This window comes from Suricata suricatta, chromosome 1 (genome assembly GCF_006229205.1).
Source record: "Suricata suricatta isolate VVHF042 chromosome 1, meerkat_22Aug2017_6uvM2_HiC, whole genome shotgun sequence".
Lineage (NCBI taxonomy): Eukaryota > Metazoa > Chordata > Mammalia > Carnivora > Herpestidae > Suricata > Suricata suricatta.
In genome coordinates, this window is record NC_043700.1 from 130,645,236 (window position 1) to 130,665,990 (window position 20,755).

At 38.4% G+C, this 20,755-nt stretch overlaps 1 protein-coding gene across 1 annotated transcript in view; it reads left to right on the forward strand.

The window, feature by feature from the left end:
* Positions 1–20,755, forward strand: part of LOC115295959 — a 429,236-nt gene that overhangs the window by 174,666 nt on the left and 233,815 nt on the right. Inside the window, exon 4 of the mRNA XM_029944310.1 lies at positions 13,757–13,810. Within this exon, the coding sequence (XP_029800170.1) occupies positions 13,757–13,810 (54 nt within the window). The remainder of the gene's footprint in view (positions 1–13,756; positions 13,811–20,755) is intronic.

Sequence of the window (20,755 nt, forward strand, 5' to 3'; positions counted from 1 at the left end):
TGACAGGGATTCGTGTGGTAAGGAGTAAGAACACAGAATGGTTCTGATTTGGAAGATCAGGGAGAGTTTCTTTGAGGAAGTGCTGTCTCCTAGGTTTCTTCTAGGAAGAGCTATTCTATAACAGCATTCTGGCATTTCTAATCTTCTGACTGCTTTTTGTTAATTTCTTTAGCTGGTTCTTTCTCTTCATCTTAATAAATATCAGTGCTCCCTAGTGGTTTGTTCCAGTTCCTTGTTTCTTATGATCACACATTTTCCTAGGTACTCTCAGTGGTAACTGTGGCTTCACCTACCCATATACACAGTTGGTGCCCAACTATAACTAGTCTTGGGCTATTAAAAAGAGCTTTATGACTTGAGAGTTTTCTATAGTCGAATCAATAGGTTGTGATGGGTTAGGAAGAGAGAAGAATCAAAAAAGAGATTGCAATTTGTGATTGAAAGAGGGAATATGATGGTCTCACCATTAAACAAGATGGGAACTGTTGGAGACAGTTTTTCAGTAGAGAACTGCAGTGTGTTCAGTTTTGGACCAGTTGGAGATGCCTGTGGGACATTCCAGTGCAGATATTTAATAGGCAAAGGTATTTAATAAAATAATGAAGCTTGGGAGGGGAGTCAGGAATGAACATCCATATTTAGAATGATCATCATATTCTCGTAGTTGAAGCCATAGAAGCAGATGGATTATGTTCATATTCAATAAATGAAAATCTATATACCAACCACTGTGATATTTAGAATAGGATTATGAACATGGCTTGGCCTCTGCTTCCAAAGACTGCTCTGGGGTAAGGGGCATAATCAAATAAATGCAGTATAGTGTGGCAAAGGTTGTTGTAGAAGTCTGTACAAAGTACAGAAGTGGAACAAAGTAAGAAGAGATCACACAGGAAGGATGGAAGACATGGGAGAGAAGCAAACTAGGATCGAAACAACTCAGTAGAACTTCTCGGAAGAATATGGGGAGCTTCACAGATTTGCTTGTCATCTCCCAAGGCGCATGTCACGTCTCATTCATCAATATCCTCCCAGCAGAACCCAGCCTAATGCCTGCAACATAAGTGCTCTGTAATGTTTGTTGAATAAATGGGCCCAGGGCAGTTGGAAAGAAATGGAAAAAAAAAGCATGGGATTTCCTCAGGCCCTAGGGAACACTTTAATCATCTTTTATTAGCCTTTCACTTTGGAGGAGCTTGTGCAGGTGCAACTCAAAATAAACTCTCTGAAGAAATGAAGATGCAGTAATTTAGAATGAGGACAAGGGCTGCATCTGGCAGTGGTCTAATTATGACATGTGCTATGGCAAGTGAGGTCTTTTATTTTTGTTTCTGGTTCACAGTAAAGTTGTGGAGTCATTGATTTTTTGTGTTTCTTTCTTTCAAACTGTCACAGTGTCTGAGATAATGATGCATCACCATTCATTTATTAATGACAGATCAGGCTTTTAAACGGGAACCCATCGCATTGGGCTCCGCAACCCCCATGTTTGTTGTGTGGCTGTTTAAATCATTTGTGATCGTCAGTAATTATGAAAATGTCTGTCTGTCTTAACCTTCTCCCTCCCCTCCTACCCTATCCTCAGAATTTACATGTTAGTATTTTTTCATCTTTGATTACAGATTAACATAATTGACATTCTTTTCTTTGTTTTTTTTCTTAAAGATATATTTAGGTATATATTAGAACACAAAATTACTGTGAAAAAGAGAAGGAAAGACATTGTGTTAAAGCCTTATGATAAAATATATTCCCACCACTTCATTAGTCAGAACCCCTCCAAGGGTTGAGCACCTTCAACTTCATTGCTCAAGGCTGGTACCAGTTTCGTTCCCATCTTTCCTGTGAAGTTTAAAGGAAGGACTCTTATCATCAAGCACCTACAACTAGGCTTGAGACTAATATACTTCATAACATAAGTCATTATCCATATAGTTTAACCAAGAGCATGAAGATTTGCCAGTTTATAATAACCTGAAGATCATTCAAGGGAGGAAAAGGCCAGGCCAAGCCCTCCTCCTGCTCCCAGCTACTTGCTTTTCTTGAGCCCAGGCTTCCAGTAAATTTGTAACTTTTTCCTTGCTTCTCCATTCACCATAATGAGCTTAGTGGCACAGATATAGCCCATGGGTATTTGTGAAGTCTCTAGAGTAAGTGGGGCTGGAGACAGAGCTGGAGAAGAAGTCCAGAGTTCCCAGAAATAATAACAACAGGTACTTTTTATTGAGCACACATCCTCTTAAATTCTTGCAAAATGCTCAAAGGTAAATGGTCTTGTTTCGATTTTATATATAAGGAATTGAAGCTCAGAGAATTTAAGTGGTGAGCTCTGGTCCACCTAACAAGGGGACAGAGCTGGGATTTAGCCCCATCCTCTTTCCATTAAGCTAGCCTTTCTCCTCAGAGGGACACTTTTGACCTCACCATACTTTTATGTGTGTGTCTTTTAGAAGAAGGTGTCAAGTTGCTAAGAGATATATAATGCCCATGGCTTTCCTCTCTGTTCTTAAGAAGGCAGGTGGTGTGTTCCAGGCCAGAGGTGGGAAAGAGGAGGAATGCAATGGGGAGGATGAGAGTATAGATATTGGTAGCAGCCAGTGGTTGGCTGACGATGTGGATTCTCTTCTGTTTACTTCAAATGTGAGTATGAGGAGTCAGGAAATGAGAATAAGTTTAGTGACAACACTTCTCTCTACATCAAGGAAATACACAATCTTAGAGATGAAGGATAATTGGAACAATTAATTTGGAGTAAAAATCCCTACTTTCTAAGGATTCATGACCATGGTGAGTTATGCTAGTAATTTGGAAGGACAGCCTCCCAGCCCCGCAAGGGCATAACTCAGTTCCAGGGAAGTCCAAGTCCTATGCACTGTGAGCAAAATGCTATTTCCTTCTGTGAATTTCTTTGTTCCTTGGTGCTTTCTTTGGCTTTACCTAGTGGCAGATCTGAAAATCTGGAGCTGTCAGCTCAGGTCCAGTCCCTGCAGAGCACAGTGGCAATGCTCCAATTCCTTATGGTGGTGAGTGTGAAGATGATTCTGCATGCAGTGTAATATTTATGGCTTTGTCAGCTGTTGGCACCATAGAAATGGGCTCAAGATGGCTAGAGGAGCTTTAGTGGATGATGAATATTTGTTTAGAATGATGATCTAGGGAACTGAGTTAGAGTACAGCCTCCTAGCCCCAGACCATTCTAGTCCAGAATATTCCCTAGAAGAAGAAATTCTTGAGCAGTAATCCAGGGTCAAATGTGACCAAAAATGATGAATATTTTCCTTGGACTTGATGTTTACCTTAGAAAGTCTATTTGCTCGTACCTTGTGTGTGGTATGCATCTCCTTGTTCACTTCTCTGGTACATCTGAATATGTGGGTGATCGAAGGGGCTTATGTCTGTTTCCACCCTGCCCTGGTGCCATGACTCAGTCAGCTGATCATCACTCTGACCTTAATGTTAATATTTATTTCTGAAAAGTAAGACAGAAAAAGTATATCCAAGTATCAATGCCAATATGTGTACAAAGTATTTTAAAGTATATGATTTTCATTTCATCTGCATAATAACCTTCTATGTGGGTAGGGAAAAGTCTATTATGTTCTCTTGAAGATGGAAGCCAGTGATTTGATCACAGGCATAAAAATAGTAATTAGTGGAATCAGAACTAAAGTCAGGTGTTTTTGATTCCTAGGTCCATACCCAGAGGCAGACAAACTATAGCTTACAGGATGAATCTGGCCCACTGCCTGTTTTTGTACAGCCTGCAAACTAAAAGTGGTTTTCACATTTTTAAATAGCTGGAAAACAAAGTAAAAGAGTAATATTTTGTGACATATGAAAATTATATGTAATTCACATTTCAGTGTCTGTAAAATAAAGTTGTGTTGGAATACAGCCACACTTATTAATTTATGTATTGTCTATGACTTTTTCATGCTTCAGTGATGCAGTTGAGTTGTGACAGAGACCTTATGGCTCACAAAAACTAGAATATTCACTGTCTGTCCCTCTATAGGAAAGGTTTGTCAACCACAGTGATAGATGATTAGTGAATAAAGATCCTGGTACATACTACGGTATTAGATTGCTAGGGCTACCATAAAAAGCATAAACTGGGTGGCTTAAAACAACATAATTTCATTGTCTCACAGTTCTGGTGGCTAGAAGTTCAAAGTCAGGGTGGCAACAGGCCCATGATCTCTCTGAAACTGGGTAGAATCCTTCCTTGCCTACCCCTAGCTTCTGGTGGTGGCCAGGACTCTCCCTAGCTTACAGTGGTGGCCAGGAATCCTTGGTGTTCCTTTGTTTGCATCTGCATTCATACAATCTCTGCCTCCATCATCACATGGCTGTCTTCACCTCATCATCCTTCTGTGTGTATCTGTGTCCAGATTTTCCCCTTTTTATAAGAATAGCAGTCATATTGGATTAGGACTCACCCTAATGGCTTTAACTGGATCATCTGTAAAGACCCTGTTTTCAAATTAATTCACATTCATACATACCATGGGGTAGGACATCAGCATCTCTTTTTGGGGGACACAATTCAACTGATGACACTTTTCTCACTATAGTGTATTGTCCCCACATTAGCATTACTCTTCCTTCTTTCCCTTCCTCAATCCCTTTGTTCCTCCTTCCCTACTTCTTCCATTTTCCTCCCTCTTGTCTCTCTTACTTCATTCACTATACATTCAGCAAGCATTTACTAAGTTCCTGCTGTATCCTCATCCTTACACCCATCACTGTGCTAAAGCATAGGGTACAAACCTGATGAAGAGTTGGCCTCTGATGAGCAGTGTGGATCAAGTCCTATCAAGGAGTTTGTATAAAGGACGGTAGATATTACAGTCCATATTTGGAAGGATCTTAAGCATATAAATTACCCAATATTGAGTAATAATATTTCAAAATAATTGATGTACTGCTGGTATTTAAAGTATTACAGCTACTGACTCAAAACTTATAGATGCTAATAGACAGAATTTTAGCATAGGCTTCCCTTACTATTCTTTTAAAGTCAAAATGTACCAAAATATTCTGCTCCTCTCATTTGCCTCAGTTCCTTCTATCTGTCTTCCCAGCAGGTACCAGGTCAAATTAGGATATTCTGCTCTGGGAAGAACAATGGAATGACCCTGAGTAGGGTCATTTGGCCTTCTTATATTAAATTGATGGCTTTAGGGAGACTTGAGAAATGAAGCTGGACACCACTCAGTGGGTGTCATCTGTCCAAATACATTGTATTTTGTTGTGTCTTCATTGAAGTTCTTTGTTGTTCTGCTCTCTCCTCCTGCCACTAATTGGCCATGTTCAAATACTGTCATGAAGTACATGAAATGTGTTCTCACAGCTTTTCCTCCGTTTGCCCCAGAGCATACCATCTTGGTGGTCTCATAGGATCTTTCTGGCCATGGTCGGGATGTGAGGGTGCAGCCAAGAGAGTCTGGCCTCTTCATGGTGATTCTTGTGGGGGCTATTTGTGGACAACAGCTTCGGGTTGTTTTACGTCTATGTTATTTGTAAGCCATGGAGTTCCTTCTACTCTCTGAATATTCAGAGCTTTCTACTGATGAGCTACTCCAAAGATACTAACCTGGTGGAAATATCGAATACCCACTCCCTGCAAGAAGGGAGAACTGGTACTAAAAATGTTATATCTCTTCTCCCAATGGTATTCTCTTCCTAGAGTTCCTAGAGTTCACAGTTGCTGTCAACCTTAACTTTATTTTTGGTCTTTATATATACATGTCTCAGCCTCTGTCCCACCCAGCCCTTTTAAGGGAACTTTAAAAAAAAATCTCTTTTATATAATTCACTATGAATGCAAAGGCTCATTAGCTTTTATAAATGATGCTGAGTAAGAAGAAATTTGTGTTTATTAGTAAAGAACCTTTGATATTGATATCGTCAGACTGGCGCAACCTCCCTTTGTTAGTTTTTAAATGAATTTCTTATTGTACTCTGATGATTCCAGAGTACAATTCTCATAGCACAGTTCTACTCCAGAAATGCTTCTAAAGGCCAGTGACCTGAATCTTGGTTTGACTAGTTACTAGTTAAGAAAACTGGGGCAAGTCTTTTAACCTTTCTGTTTCTTGGTGTCTTACAATGCGATTAATAACACTACCTTGTAGTGTTGTTTGGAAGTTGAAGTGAAACAATGTGTGTCAAGGGGCTTTAGAGATTCAAAGTTTTATGTAAATGTCAGAAGGCATGAGTATTGTCACTAATTAATATTATACTCATGGAAATTCAAAATCACTTTTTCCTTCTCTGAGGTCATAAAAGGCATAGTTTTCATTGTTGCTACCTTGCTGTGGATAAAGCTAAGACCACTGATACTCAAGGAATGGTTCCCAGACCAGGAGTATCCGTCTAACCTGAGAATGTATTAGAAATGCCTGTCCCATAGCCTGTACATCAGAACCTCTGGGAGGCACAACCTGTTTAACAAGACCTCCAAGTGATTCTCACACCACTAACACTTGAGACCCACTGGCTTAAAGTTATGCCCAATATGTGGGTATGTGTGGGCTCTGAATTTGCTGATGTTTTTCTTAATATGGCTTTCCTTTCAGACATGGAAGGGCTCTGAAAAATACAAATGTGTGCACCTAAGATTGAGGTACCACCATTAGTTGACTTACTACAACATGCCTACTGGGTGTCCCATTTTCAGCATTGACATAGATCCTATGATTGGAGGATCTGGAAGCATGACCTTTGTAAAACACAAACTTGTCAGATTATGGCAGGGACCCCAGTGAGTGGGATAGTAATGGTTGAATTAGATGGCTGTAAGCTATTCAGTGAAATTAAATAAAGCTGTGCTGAGCTTGATTTCTGTTTTGGCTTCCTCTGAATATCAAGAGTCTTCCCTCAGACAGGCTTTAGTCTTCCTCACATGAACACTCACCTATTTATGAGTCTGGGCTCCACCACTGAGATGCTCTTCCAGGTCTCAGGAGAAGCCAAGTGCCCTATTGTACACCCTGTTTTTTCCGTCATGTCCTGGATTGCAGCTATGCCATGGCTGTCGTGACAGACAGGTGGTTGTTAGTTACTTAGGTGAAGTGAACACCAGAGCTGTAAACTTAATTAAGCTGGAGAAAGGAAGGTGGTGAGGAAACATTAGGGAAATCACGGTGCTATTGTGTTGATCTGCAAGGGCAGAGGCACATGGAAGGTGTTTAATAAAGTATTGAATGAATGAATGAGGAATGAATTTTGTGTTTTGGAGCCAACCTGCCTATTTAACTTAAGAGCATCTATCTTATCCCAAATGAACAGACATTATGCCTTGATTGAGTGAACTATTAGATATGTTTAGTTTTAAATGCAGACATAAATAGATTTGATCTTTCCATGGTTCAAATTTCCTCCCATCAGCTTTCCCTTAATTATCCACAAGTGTTCCAAACCTTCATTAGCTAAATAGGATGCAGATGATGGTCATTAGTCTGGGATATAAATCCTGCTGGCACATTCAATGGCTTTTCACTTGGTTAATTGAAATTTTCAGTATTCATGGACTACAAGAAAACACTGTAATTTTATCATTTATTCAGGGGTATAATTTTTTTCCTTTAGCTGGTTGTGTTTTATAATTATGCACTAAAAAGTATGAATGCCGCACTTTTCCTGGGGGCATGCCACTATTTCAGTGTATATGTATCAATACTAGTTTACTAAAGCATGAAGACCAAATGGAAATTTATACTTTGTCTAGAAATCCTAAAATTGGCTCACTCTAATGTCTAAGAAGGCATCCAAGTAGTGTGTACTGTGGGGACCCATCATTTCATGTGTAAATGACTTCCAAATTGTTAGCAATATGAGTAGGTTTAGTCCTGACATCTATCAGTGAGTAAGAAGTCATCCAGTGTGTCTGGGTGGTACAAATGGCAGGTTTTAAATGGAGATGCTTTATGCAGGCATCATTCCTGTAAATGGTGCTTAGCTTTCAACTGTTTTTGACCATTTATCAAAACTACCTGGCCTGTTTTGTAGTGTTTGGCTGAGTGGGAAACACACACACATACATACATACACATAAAGTAACAACTGGTGCTTGGAATAAAATTCTGTAACATTGCCATCTATCTCAGAAGTACAGTTTCTGAATTCCTTAATTTTTATAATCCAATACTTAAGCCATTCTCTTGCACCTGACTTTGTTCCAGTTTAAATCAAGTACATGTCATATGTTTGCTGTTTTTAAAATATAAATCTTATAGACGTTACATGGCAGAAATCAGCTCAGGAGAGTGAGAGTCTGTTTCTATTTCTTTTTCTAAACCTACTTCAGTGGGACTGAGACAACGTTGTAATAACTCTCAGAGGTAAAATCCCTCCTAAAAAGGAGGATAGAACATATGGAGTCTCTTTTCAGTGCTCATTTTGTGAACTGGATACTGACTCCCACCAGTGAGAATGGGGTGAGCAGCTGCCCTTCACAAGTCTGTTTTTGTAGCTTGGATGAGCCTTCAATCACTGATTCTCCATTTGGGTTCTTAGACCAAGGTCCTATCAGTGGCAGTTTTTCATCACAAGTCACTCTTCCTTCTGGGTTGCTTTTGCCTTCCTGTCCATTTGGAATATTTCTATAAATGGTCATTAATGTTAATCTAAGGAAGACATGTTTAGCCACCACAGTCTTCTAAATTGACCATTATTTAATATGTCTCAAAATCAGATGTAGAGACATTTTGTAAAATGTTATGTTATGCTTCTGTGGATCACCTATAAAACTCTCTCTACCTCTGTTGGTAATCAAGAACTGACCATGTTATTCAGTTAAATGTTCTTTCCTCAGAGGATGGAGAGAAGAAGTAGGCAGTATACTTTTTGATTTCTAAACAATGTGCCTGATAATATCAGGTTCATTTTTTTTAAATGAGCCAGGGTTCTCGTGACCTAAAAGACATGAATATGGGTTTCTTCATTTCATGATGAAGAATTCAAGACCTTATGGCCCTCCATCCATCTTAAGCTCACAAGGAGGTCATTTAAGAAGGGATACCAGAATTAAGTGCCTAGACTCCTGAGTAAGTGGCCCTTTGGTTCATCTGTCTAGTGATTCTATCATAAAAGATCAGCAAACTTCTAAATTCTAATAAGGGATCGTGTTCAACTAGAGTAAGTCAGTCACATCCAGTGTCTGCCCTTGGCAAAGTGTATCAAAGTAAAGTATATTATAATGGACACCACAGGGCTCTGCACAGATGTCCCTGTTGCTAGGGGAGCAGTTGGCTGACTACTTTCAGCTGTGGGCCCTCTCAGGAAATTGCCCTTGGCTGAAAATAGTCATCTTGTCAGGGGCCATGCCTCCTTTCCAGGGCAGCTCTGATCTTCACCCATGCTGGGGACCAGTCTACCGCATTTCAGGAGTTCACATTTGGTAGACTGAAACCTTTATTCAGTTGGTACCAGGGCCTGACTTCATCCTCTGCTTGGCCCTGCACTTGTCCCTTTCCTTCCACAAGTGGAAGCATCCTCTGAATAAGCCTCTTGTGTGCTAATCTCCATCTCACAGCCTGCTTTTTAGGGAGCCAGATGTGACCTTTTTTTTAGGTCTTTTCCCAACACTGTGAGTGTCCAATGTCCGTATTATCTAAGTCTTCATTTCTCTCCTATCAAAATCTGCTTTTGAAATTTATAGAAAACTTAAAAAAACATAGTCGAAAATCTGCTCGTAGGAAACAATCTGATGAACTCATTATCTCTGAGGTATAACAGAACAATTATAATACATGAAATTTTCAATTTCCCTCTTTGCGTTGACTCTTACAACCTAGAATCCCTTGAGAGTTTGTCTATGATGATCCAAAGCCTGACTGGAAAAACAGAGCTCTAATAAGTGAGATTTCAGGTATAAGTATATAAATGGATAGCAGTAGTGGCTCATCTTTCTATATTCATTTGGCAAATTGCTACAACTTCTATGTATAATACTGTTCACCCCATGCTGGTCACCTTGCCAATGGGGTTAAAAGTCAGTGCTCTAAAAATCATTGTGCACCATTGTGCTTGTGCTCCTGTGACAAACGCAGCATCATGTACACTTTGGTGGAGGAGACTCATTAGGGGTTTCCTCTTTAGTACAAAAATATTGATGCAGTAGTCAAGAAGGTCGCAGTGTGGGTAAGTCACCATGTTTTGAGCCTTTCATTTCCAGTAATTAAAGTGAACATGTTATTGGAAGGGTTAGAAAGCCCACCCAAAGTCATTTACAATAGCTGCAATTAGGAAACTGGAATGCCAGTTAAAGTCTTTCTACGGGAACAAAATGAGACCAACCGAGCGTATAAGTAAAATCCCCTTAGAAAATGGCCAAATTAAGGATACAGACTCTCATTGACCCGTGGCCTACATCTTCCACGCTCATTCCAGGTACTGAGATTTCACTGTACATTTGTCCTTTAGCTCGAGTGGTTCCTTTCTATAAATGTAACATTTAGAGATACTTGTATTATTATTATTTTTTTTAGTGAAGCCAACTTCACCCATCTCTGTCTCTCCTTTCTCCTCCAAACATGTTTCTCAGGTCACCTGAGACTATTCTTGAAGTTTGAATGGCACTGCTTAATTTCGAGGATCATTTCCCCTGGGGCTAGCATACTAATGTCTGAATTCTTAGACATGTTCCTTAATTTATTCTCCCCAGCGGTATATCTTAAACTTACTTAAAAATGCAATTAGAGTGTCTCGAGGTGCCCCTACATGGAATCTTCAGTAGCTAGAATTTGGGTTCTCCGGATTTTGACCATTAGACTTCTGTTTCCTGGAAAAAGTTGGTTACCCTAGCCAGGAAGTCAGGGTCATTTCAATGAGTTTAGACCACTGCTTCTCAAATAGGGGTGAATTTGCCCCACCAGGGGACAGCTGGGAAAGGTCTGGAGACATTTTTTGGTTGTCATGACTGAGGTTGGGAGGATATGCTACTGAGATCTGGTGGGTAGAGGCCAGGGATGCTGCATAGCACAGCATGTCCCCACCCTCACAACAAAGAATTATCCAGCCCAAAATGTTCATAGGCCTGACATTGCAAAATCAATAGCCAAACCAAGTGGATAATAGACAATAGAAATATACAAATAGAACATGTATTTTACACTTATTTGAGAGTCTTTTATGTCTTTTTCTCCTCTTTCTATAGGCTTCACTTTGTAATGTTATATGTGAGGCTGCTTTTCCAGCACTGTCCTTCCAAAATAGTGTTTTGGGATAGGGACTGCAATTTCACCTGATGTCATTTTTGGGTATCCATTTGGTGCTCATTTATTGGATACCTTGTTTTGTGACGGCTTGGACTATAGCAATGACCAAGTCTTGTTGGGTCTTTACCTCCCAGGATCAGGCATGTGAGAGTGAATATTGAGCCATCTCTCACAACACAGTGCTCATGTATACAAATACATAAAGATGAAGGAAGATCATTACGAAGGCATTTGATGGGAAAATTACAGGTAGAATGGTTTAGTGTAGCACATTGAGAGCTGTCTGTTTCTTTGGCTTTCCTCTCTCTCCTTACTGGCTCAATCTTTGAATGACAAGCAAGAATCTTTCCATCTGCAAGGAATACAGAAACAAGAGAAACTAACATACATGTATCAGCAGCAAAGGACAAGATGGCATGGAACTTCCAGGGTCTATCCAGTCCTGTCAACATGGGCTGCTATTTGTCAGGGTTGAAATTAGGTCACTGGGTTTAATTTTGGTATGAAGAATGAGTCACATGCCCTCATTCTCTTTGAGCGAAGATGGTTGTTTCTTTTATGGAAGCCATTTTTTTTTCTTGAGCATTCTGTTGTGCCTGTTTTTGTGAACTTTTCATCTTGCCCTTCTGTTTTAACTATTCCTTTTCTCTTCTCTTCTACCACTAAAGTTTTTTCCTTCTTTTATTTTTCCACTTTTAATTCAAACTTTTTAGATGACTTATGTAACTTTCCTCCCAAACAAAATAAAAACACAAAAGCTGCCAGCAAACCATATATGAATATCACACCAATCTGAAATTTGAAATGATTTTTTTCATTAAAGATGCTTTTTTGTATATGTATCCACATATTTGTTTTCTGTCTTTTAATGCTGCATATTATTTTGAGCGAATATACGCTGTCTCAGAACTTAATTGTCTTCAAGGCTTATCCTGAAACAAAGCAAAATCATAGGTGAGGTGGGAGATATTTTTATGTTATGCAAGGAAAGAATGTGAGAAAGTTTATGTATATTAGATCTTTAAGCCATACCAAAGTCTTTATTGGTTTTACATTTCTTTTTTCTCTGACTCCTCAAACCAAAATAAAATGATTGGTATAAATATGTATATATGTGTATACATATGCATATACATTCATATGTATATCTATATGGATGTTTACTGCAGCATAGTTTGTAGCAGCAAACAAAAGTAAACAAATAGGAAAATGAAAGAACTAAAACCTGGAAATTACCAAATACCCATCCATAAAAGAAAGCATACATAAATATGGTATATCTCTATTATGGAATGCGATGAGCCTATTGAGAAGAGTGAGCTAATCTATATCAACTGACCTGGAAAGGTGATGATATTATATTCTTTTATTTATTTATTTATTTATTTTTAGAGAGTGTGAGTGAGAAAGGGGCAGAGGAAGAGAGTGAATCTTAAGTAGGCTCCATACTCAGTGTAGAGCCCAAAGTGGGGCTCAATCCCACAACTCTGGGATCATGGCCTGAGCTGAAATCAAGAGTTGATCATTCAACTGACTGAGCTACCCAGGTGTCCCACTGTTATGATTATATTCTTAAGTAGGATGATATGATCTAAAAAAAAAAAGAAATCTCTATGTGTGTGTATGTAACATAATACAGATAATTAATATGTAATTCATGTAATTACATATAATGTAATATGTATTTGGATAAATGGAGAAAGTATTAAAGGATGAACACAAAAATACTGGATACCTCAAGAGAATAGTTTCGAAAGGAGATGGACTCATTATGAATATATATTTTGTAATTAAACAAAAAGGAGAAAGGTTTGCTGAAATGTATTTCAGTGCCATTTATGTGGTTGACCATAAAATCCTCTAACTCTTCACAGGATAGTCCAAAAGGAGAAAAACTTTCATGTAAATTTCAACTGGCTTTGCATGCTAGTGTGCCTTTTTAGTGGCTCATGAGGCCAAGAAAATAAAGACACATATAGCTGAAAAGTAGATCAGGGGGAGAATGAATGTGCTGAAGAAAGTAGAGATGAGATGGCAAGAGCTGGTACTACTGTGCAGATTCACAAATCTCTTAAATGGGGAGAAGATCATCATTCAGGCTCAGAATAGGTTTCCTCTGAAAGATTTGGCCTTTGACATTTTCCACATATCTCTTTAAGATAAAGAGAGAGAGAGAATACCATGTGTGCTTGGTAAGGTAGATTCTAGAGTCAGAATTCTTGGCTTTGATTCATCACCTTTTCCCAAGGTGTGTGATTTTTGACAATTAACCAAATTGTGCTTTGGCTACCTTGTTTGTGAAATAAAGGTAAGTAAGAGTCTTATCTCACCCTACCATTGTTGGCCCATAATGAATATTCCAACTTGGGTAAGGTGGGAGTGGGAGCAGGGAAGACCAGACATTTTTTAAAATCCAGAGAACTCAATGGGGTCATAAGAAGTGGGGCCTACCATGGACTGCAAATGAACAGGGCAGGGTCAGTATCATTACACTTTGATGATTCTAATGTGTCACCCACTTTCCTGTTTTGTAGACCACCATTTTCAGCACATTGGCCAGCGAAAAGTCCTTATCTGACTGCAAAAAGGTAAGTCAGCCTCCAAGATTTCTAACTTACTGCCAGAGTAACTAAGAAGGCTTCAGAGTTGATGACTTTCAATGGAAAAGCTATGGGATCAATGAGAATGTTCTGGTGACATGTTGTAGCTCTTTCTTCAGAGATGGCAATTTGAATGGTTCTCTTTAAGGATGTGGAAAACTGTTATCATTTGACAGCATTTTGTTATAATGCAGCTCTGGTTGCATATATTTCTATCTTGCTATTATATGACATTTTATTCTGCAAGATGAGCATCAAGGGAATCCAGGACAAGCTGCATTTGCAGGGATCTATATCTTTGTTTCCAAATTTAAATGTAATAAGCCTAAACTCAACACAATATAAAAATGATTTTGTATTTTGAAAGCTGATCATATAGCATAAAAATCTGGTTTGGATTCACCACAGTCAAGTTTGAGAAGCTGTCATGCTTTGCAAAAGGATTAGCCTCGCTAGCATCTGATGGAAGACGCTCCTGTAATGGATCATGTTTGGAGACTGCCTACTATAGCAGTAGCAGCGTATCTAATTCCTGGCCTTTGCAGTCCAGGGGGCACTTTTATCCGCCTCTTTAATCTCAGGTTTAACTAGATCCTCTCCTTTTTGACGGGAAAGAAGCGATTTCACAGTCTGAACAACTCAAATAAATTCTTTGACACTATCTATTGATATGGAAAACCAGGTGCATAAAGAGTTGACCTGTGTCTCATATATTAGTAACTTGGCATTTCTTAGGATTTTATACCATGACATTGTTTTGCTGTGCTGTTTCCGCTTATGAATTTACTCAATATAGAAATAGGTAGCTGGGATATTCATCTTTACAGGTGATGTGAGGATCCACTATTCTGAATGCCATTCATTTCATTATCTTGAGAGTTATTTATTGCCTATTAAATCTCCATCTTGATTGAGTTCTGCTTTGTTTGTCTTGGTCTGGGCTGTCTGAGAGTAAGGTCTAGGTCATATTCTTAACATTATAAATCCTAGAGAATGAAGGGACTTCAGGGATTCTCTAGTCTCACCTTTCTCCCAGAGTGGGATTGTCATTGATATCACATAAAGGTAGACATAGCCTCCACCTCGATACTCTATTGACAGGGAACCCGATGGCTCTGACTGTTCACTTGCGAGACAGTTATCAGACTATTAGAGGGTTCTTCATTTTACTCAGCCGATATCTGTCTCCTTTTGATTTCTGACTAAGTTTTAAAGTGTGAAGCCAGTTAACATGCTTTCGTCTGAATCTTCTCTTTAGCTCACCCATGGGCTAATGATTTTCCTTCCTTATTTCTAGTAGAATATTGTTATAATTGATTTCCAAAATCATGGACTTCTGGGAGCGATCTGGTTTCAAAACTTGGCTCTGCCACTTACTACTTATGAGACGGTGGGTTAGTTACACAAACTCTCTGTGCCTCACTTTTATCATCTGTAGAATGGGGATAATAATTATACCTACTTCATATGATAGATGAGTAATATACATAAAATACTTAGAACAGTGCTCAACACATAATCAATGCTCTGTTAGGCATTTTTATTATTATTGTTAATTCTATACCAGGTTATCCTTTTTTATTTTGCATACTCTTTGTTACCAATGTCAAAAATTATTGTGGTCAGTTTGGCCAAAGCACTTTGAGACTTCTTACTTTTGATTCAGAAGCTTTGTTTATATACTTGGTGTGTGCCAGGTACATCATAAGACATGGGCTATGATACAAGAATGAGCTGTAGACTTTCTTCAGTGTAACACTCATAGTCTAGTAACACAGCATAAGATGGCATCAGTTTCTATTTATCAGCCATGTCCCTCTGTGGCCCTTGTGAAGTGTCAAGTCCTTGCACATGCTTTTAAGACATTTTCACATGTGCTACCATTAAAACATGACTCTTTTATATTTATGTAAATATAAAGTATATGTTTATACTTTATAAGTATACTTTATATAAATATAAAATATTTGAGTATGAATATAGACCATTATGTTTATTTTATTCATTTTTACAATTTTGATCAATCCAGATAATTTTTTTTACTGTTTATTTATTTTTGAAACAGAGAGAGACAGAGCATGAGCGGTGGGGAGGGGCGGAGAGAGAAGAGGACACAGAACTCCAAGCAGGCTCCAGGCTCTGAGCTGTCAGCAAAGAGCCTGATGTGGGGCTTGAACTCACAGACTATGAGATCATGATATGAGCCGAAGTTAGACACTCAACTGACTGAGCCACCTGGGTGCCCCCAATCCATATAACTTAAAAACTCAGTTCTTTTATCCAACTTGTGTACTACCTCTCTCTGTCTTGTGTCATGCACAAAGTAGCATAATCAGTCTCTATGACTCCACTTTCATTTATTCAGCCAGTCGGTTACCAAGTGTTCACTTAGCACTTGCTATGTGACTTAGACTGGAATATTATGGTGAACGAGTCACATGTGATCTTTTCCCTCATAGAACATATAGGTAGTTGGACAGGTAAAATTGTGATGGATGATAGGATTCTTTTTTTTTTCAGTTTGGAGGTAACAAGGTCTTATACCAAGAGAACCTAACTGAATCTAGGAGTCAGGGAAAACTTTCCTGAAGAAGTGACCTTCATGCAGATACCCAAAGAATAAATGGGATTTGGCCACATAAAGACAAAGTAGAAGCAGAGAAATAGCAAGTGTGAACATCTGGAGGTGAGAGGTGGAGAACTATAAAATGTTCAGAATATCTGAACATTACACTTGGAATTGAGAATGTTACACAGTGAGACCGAAAAAAAAAAAAGCCTAATTATGGAGGGCCTTGTAAACCTAGAGTTTGGATTTATTGTAAGACTAAGAAGAAATTTTATTTATTTATTTATTTTATTTATTATTTATTTATTTTTATTTATTTATTTTTTTGACAGAGTTTTATTTATTTATATATCTTTTAATAGTTTATTGTCAAAAAGACTTTAGATTTGGGAGGGTAGGCATATGTGTCTTGATATGATTTTTATTTTAGTTTTTAAATGTTTGTTTTTTGAGAGAAAGAGAGAATGAACAAGCACAGGGGAGGGGCAGAGGGAAAGAGAAAGAGAATCCTAGGCAAGCTCTGTGCTGTCAGTGTAGAGTCCAATGCAGGGCTCAGTCTTACAAACCATGAGATCAGGAACTGAGCCAAAATCAAGAGTTAGTTAATCAAGATGCTTAACTAACTGAGTCACCCAGATGCCCTGATGTGATTTTATTTTAAAATCATTTGGCTGCTGAAGGACAGAAGAAGCAAGATTTCAAATATGAAGTCTAAGTATAAGGCTATAATATAGGCACAAGATGGTAGTGTGTAGGATCAGTATAATGGCATTGAGGATCAATAGATATTTGACTGAGAAAATCAACAGGATATAATAATTTTATATCATAGAGGAAGTAGCTAAGGATGATTTCTTGGTTAATGACATGGGCAACTGGCCAAATGACAATGCCATTTTCTTAGATAATAGGGTCAGGGAGGAAGTTGATGAGTTCAGATTGGTATATGTCAGGTTTGTGGTGTTTGTAAGATCTCCCAGCAAAGATGACCAGCAAGTGTCTGGATATGTTGATTTATAATTCAGGAAAGCCTTCGAGGATAGAAATATGAATATGGGAGGAATATGCATACATAAAATGACTGACAGAGTAGGAATGGACAAGATTGCCTGGTGAATGTGTGAAGTAGAAATGAGGAATATTTCTAAGAATCTAGGAGCATTGGTATATAAGGGCTGGGAGAAGATTATTTCCTGTGTGAAGTAAAATGAGAAGATAGGACCAGAGAATCTGGGAAAAAATAGAAAAATTTGATGGCACAGAAATCAAATAAATAAAAATAAAAAGTCATTAAAAATAAGGTAGTCACTAGTATAAAAACTATTGCTGGGAGGTTAAGTAAAATAAGGACAGAAAAGCATCCCCTGGGTTTATCGACATTCTAGGTCATTGTTAGTTTTAGTGAGATCTAAGTGATGGGTGTAGAAGTCAGGTTGCAGCGGGTTTAGGAGGGAGATTGAAATGGTAGAATGGTTTTCTCTAAAGGAAAGTGTTGGGGCGCCTTTGTGGCTCAGTCGATTGAGCATCCGACTTTGGCTCAGGTCATGATCTCATGATTGAGTTTGAGCCCTGCATCAGGCTCTGTGCTCATACCTCAGAGCCTGGAGCCTGCTTCAGATTCTGTGTCCCCCTCTTTCTCCACCCCTCCCCTGCTCATGCACTGTCTCTCTCTGTCTCAAAAATAAGTATTAAAAACATTAAAAAAAGAAAGTATTACAAAAGGAAGGAAAGAGGCAAATGGTTAGTGGGGAAGTTATTGGGTTGATGAAGTGTCTCTTCAGATGGGATAGATTTGAACAAGCATGGTTAAGTGCTAGGAAGAAGACAATTGAACAAGGAGATGCTAACGCACAGCATTAGCCTTAGACAAATGGGGCGGGGGATACATCTTGCTGTAAAACAGCAAGGAAGGAAGAAAGGATAGGAGTTATGAAAGCAAGGAGCCAGAATGGGGCCATGTCATTAGACAACTCTGGCCAATTCATCTACTTTTATGCTTGGAATGGAGGTGGCGTTATTCAACCAGCTTTGAGTCTACACAGCTATACTCTTTCAACAGTATTTATTTAACCTACGGATATTCCCCTACAATATTTTGCATAGATAATACCATGCACATGATCAACAATTCCTGGGTGTCTTGCCTGTTCAGACAGAGTCTGTTTTAATAAAATTACTCTCAAATCTGTGTCTCAAGTGTTGAAATCTCTTCTGAACCCTAGATCTGTGTTGCTGATTAACTAGAGGTCTTTTTCACTGTGGTGTCCCATAGACTATGTCTTAATGTAAACAATTTTTTCACCCATGTTCTTTCTCGTGCTGAACTCTTCTCTATTCTAGTCCTCACTTCAGTTAATGGCTTTACCATTCCGAGCTAGAAACTTCAGTGTCATCATTGGTTTCTCTTGCTTCTTTATCGTCCACATCCAACTAGTTATCAAATTCTCTAAATTCCATTTTGAGATGCCCCTAGAATCTCCCTACCATCTCTTTATTGTCCTTCTTATTCCTCCTTTGGAAGGTTGTAATAACTCCTTCTTTGCTCTTTTCTTACACCAAGTCTTCTCTTCTTCATTCCATTTTCCAAAAACACTGCCAGGCTGCCAGAGTTACTTTCCATAAAACAAACAGCAAACACAATTGTTCATGTCAAATATTATTTAAAAGCATCTAAGTGATTCAACTTTTATTCAGAATAAACCCTATCCTCCTCTGTATAACTTGACCAGTCATTGCCATTATCTTCAGCCCCATCTCCTGGTACTCTAGTAGGTGCTGGAATCTAGAGGACTTGAGCAGAATGTTCCTGAATACAAAACTTTTTGATAACCTTGTGTCTATGTACAAATTGTTTCCTCTTCTTGAATGCTCTCTTCCCTTTCTTGTTCGCTTAAAAACGTGGTCTTCCATGGAGAGACCCCTCACGATATCATTTCCTTTTCAAAGACTTTCATGGTTTCCCCAGGAAAGATGAGTGGTTTTACCTTCTGAGTTTATAACATTTTGTACTTACACAAAAGTATAATACCTAACAACAACCACAAAGCTTGTCAGATGTTTACCATATTCTCGGCCCTATGAGAAGTGCTTTACATGGATTCTCTCATTTGAGTTTTATAACAGCCTTCTGAGGTAGGCAAAATTATTACTACCATTTACAGGTAAAGAATCTGAAGCTTTCTGGCATTAAAGATGTTGCACGAGGATATTCCAGGAGTGGGTGTTGGAGCTAGGATGTGAATCCGGGCAGTCTGGTGCCGGAACCATTGCTTTACTGTTTTGCTACTTCCTTCGGCCATTGGATTCTAAATACTTATCTGTGGGTTCAGCCTCCCTCTAACCTATCCTCTCTTAGAGAGGAGGAACAATGGTTGATTCTATTAGGACTAATAATACCCTACTGGTAGTAAGAGCTAATAAAGTTTTATTGAATGAATGGATTTGCTGAATACATGATTGTCCTTTAATATTCTGGGACTGCTTTGTTTAAAAAAAAGCAGGTTTTTTCCTCCTTTTTCTAGGTGTTGAGAAAAGAATATTTATGTTCAGGATTATTTTTGAAGGCAATTTCTGCACTAAAATTAGGTGTTATTTTTAAATTTTATTTAATTTTATTTTTTTTAAAGTTTTTTATTTATTTTTGAGAGGCAGACAGTGCGAGCAGGGGAGGGTCAGAGAGAGAGGGAGACACAGAATCTGAAGCAGGCTCCAGGCTCTGAGCTGTCAGCACAGAGCCTGATGTGGGGCTCGAACCCACGAACCGTGAGATCATGACCTGAGCCGAAGCCGGACGCCCAACCGACTGAGCCACCCAGGCGCCCCTAAAATTAGGTGTTAATGGATAACTGGGAAGCAGGATGTGGATTGAAGTGTTTAGTGAAAAATAACAAACACCTACTTCCTAAACACTATCTTATAGAGTTGTAAGAATCCTTGTTCTTATTTTCAGCCAAAGACCAGTTCACTCTTTAATCTGGAAAATATGAAAACATTTAGGGGATATTTATGAATTTATTCATTCATGATTATTTATTGAGTGCTTCCTATTGCAAGGCTGTTGTTATTGTTCAACATGTTATAGAGGAAAAATGAATATGCCAAGATATAAAGAGACTTACTCTAGGGAACGTATTTTTTTCTTTTTCTTTTTTAAATTTTTATTTTTTTGAATATAACACAATTTATTTTTTAACATATGCAATTATTTTCCATCATTTACAATACAGTAGTTACAATGACACTCCAAACAGAAAAGCAAAGTAAAAAATCAAAACCCCCACTTCTATTTCATGTAATTAGACTTATACAGAAATTAGAAGGTTAAGTAACAACTAGTTAATCACCTAATTTCACAGCTATCTGAA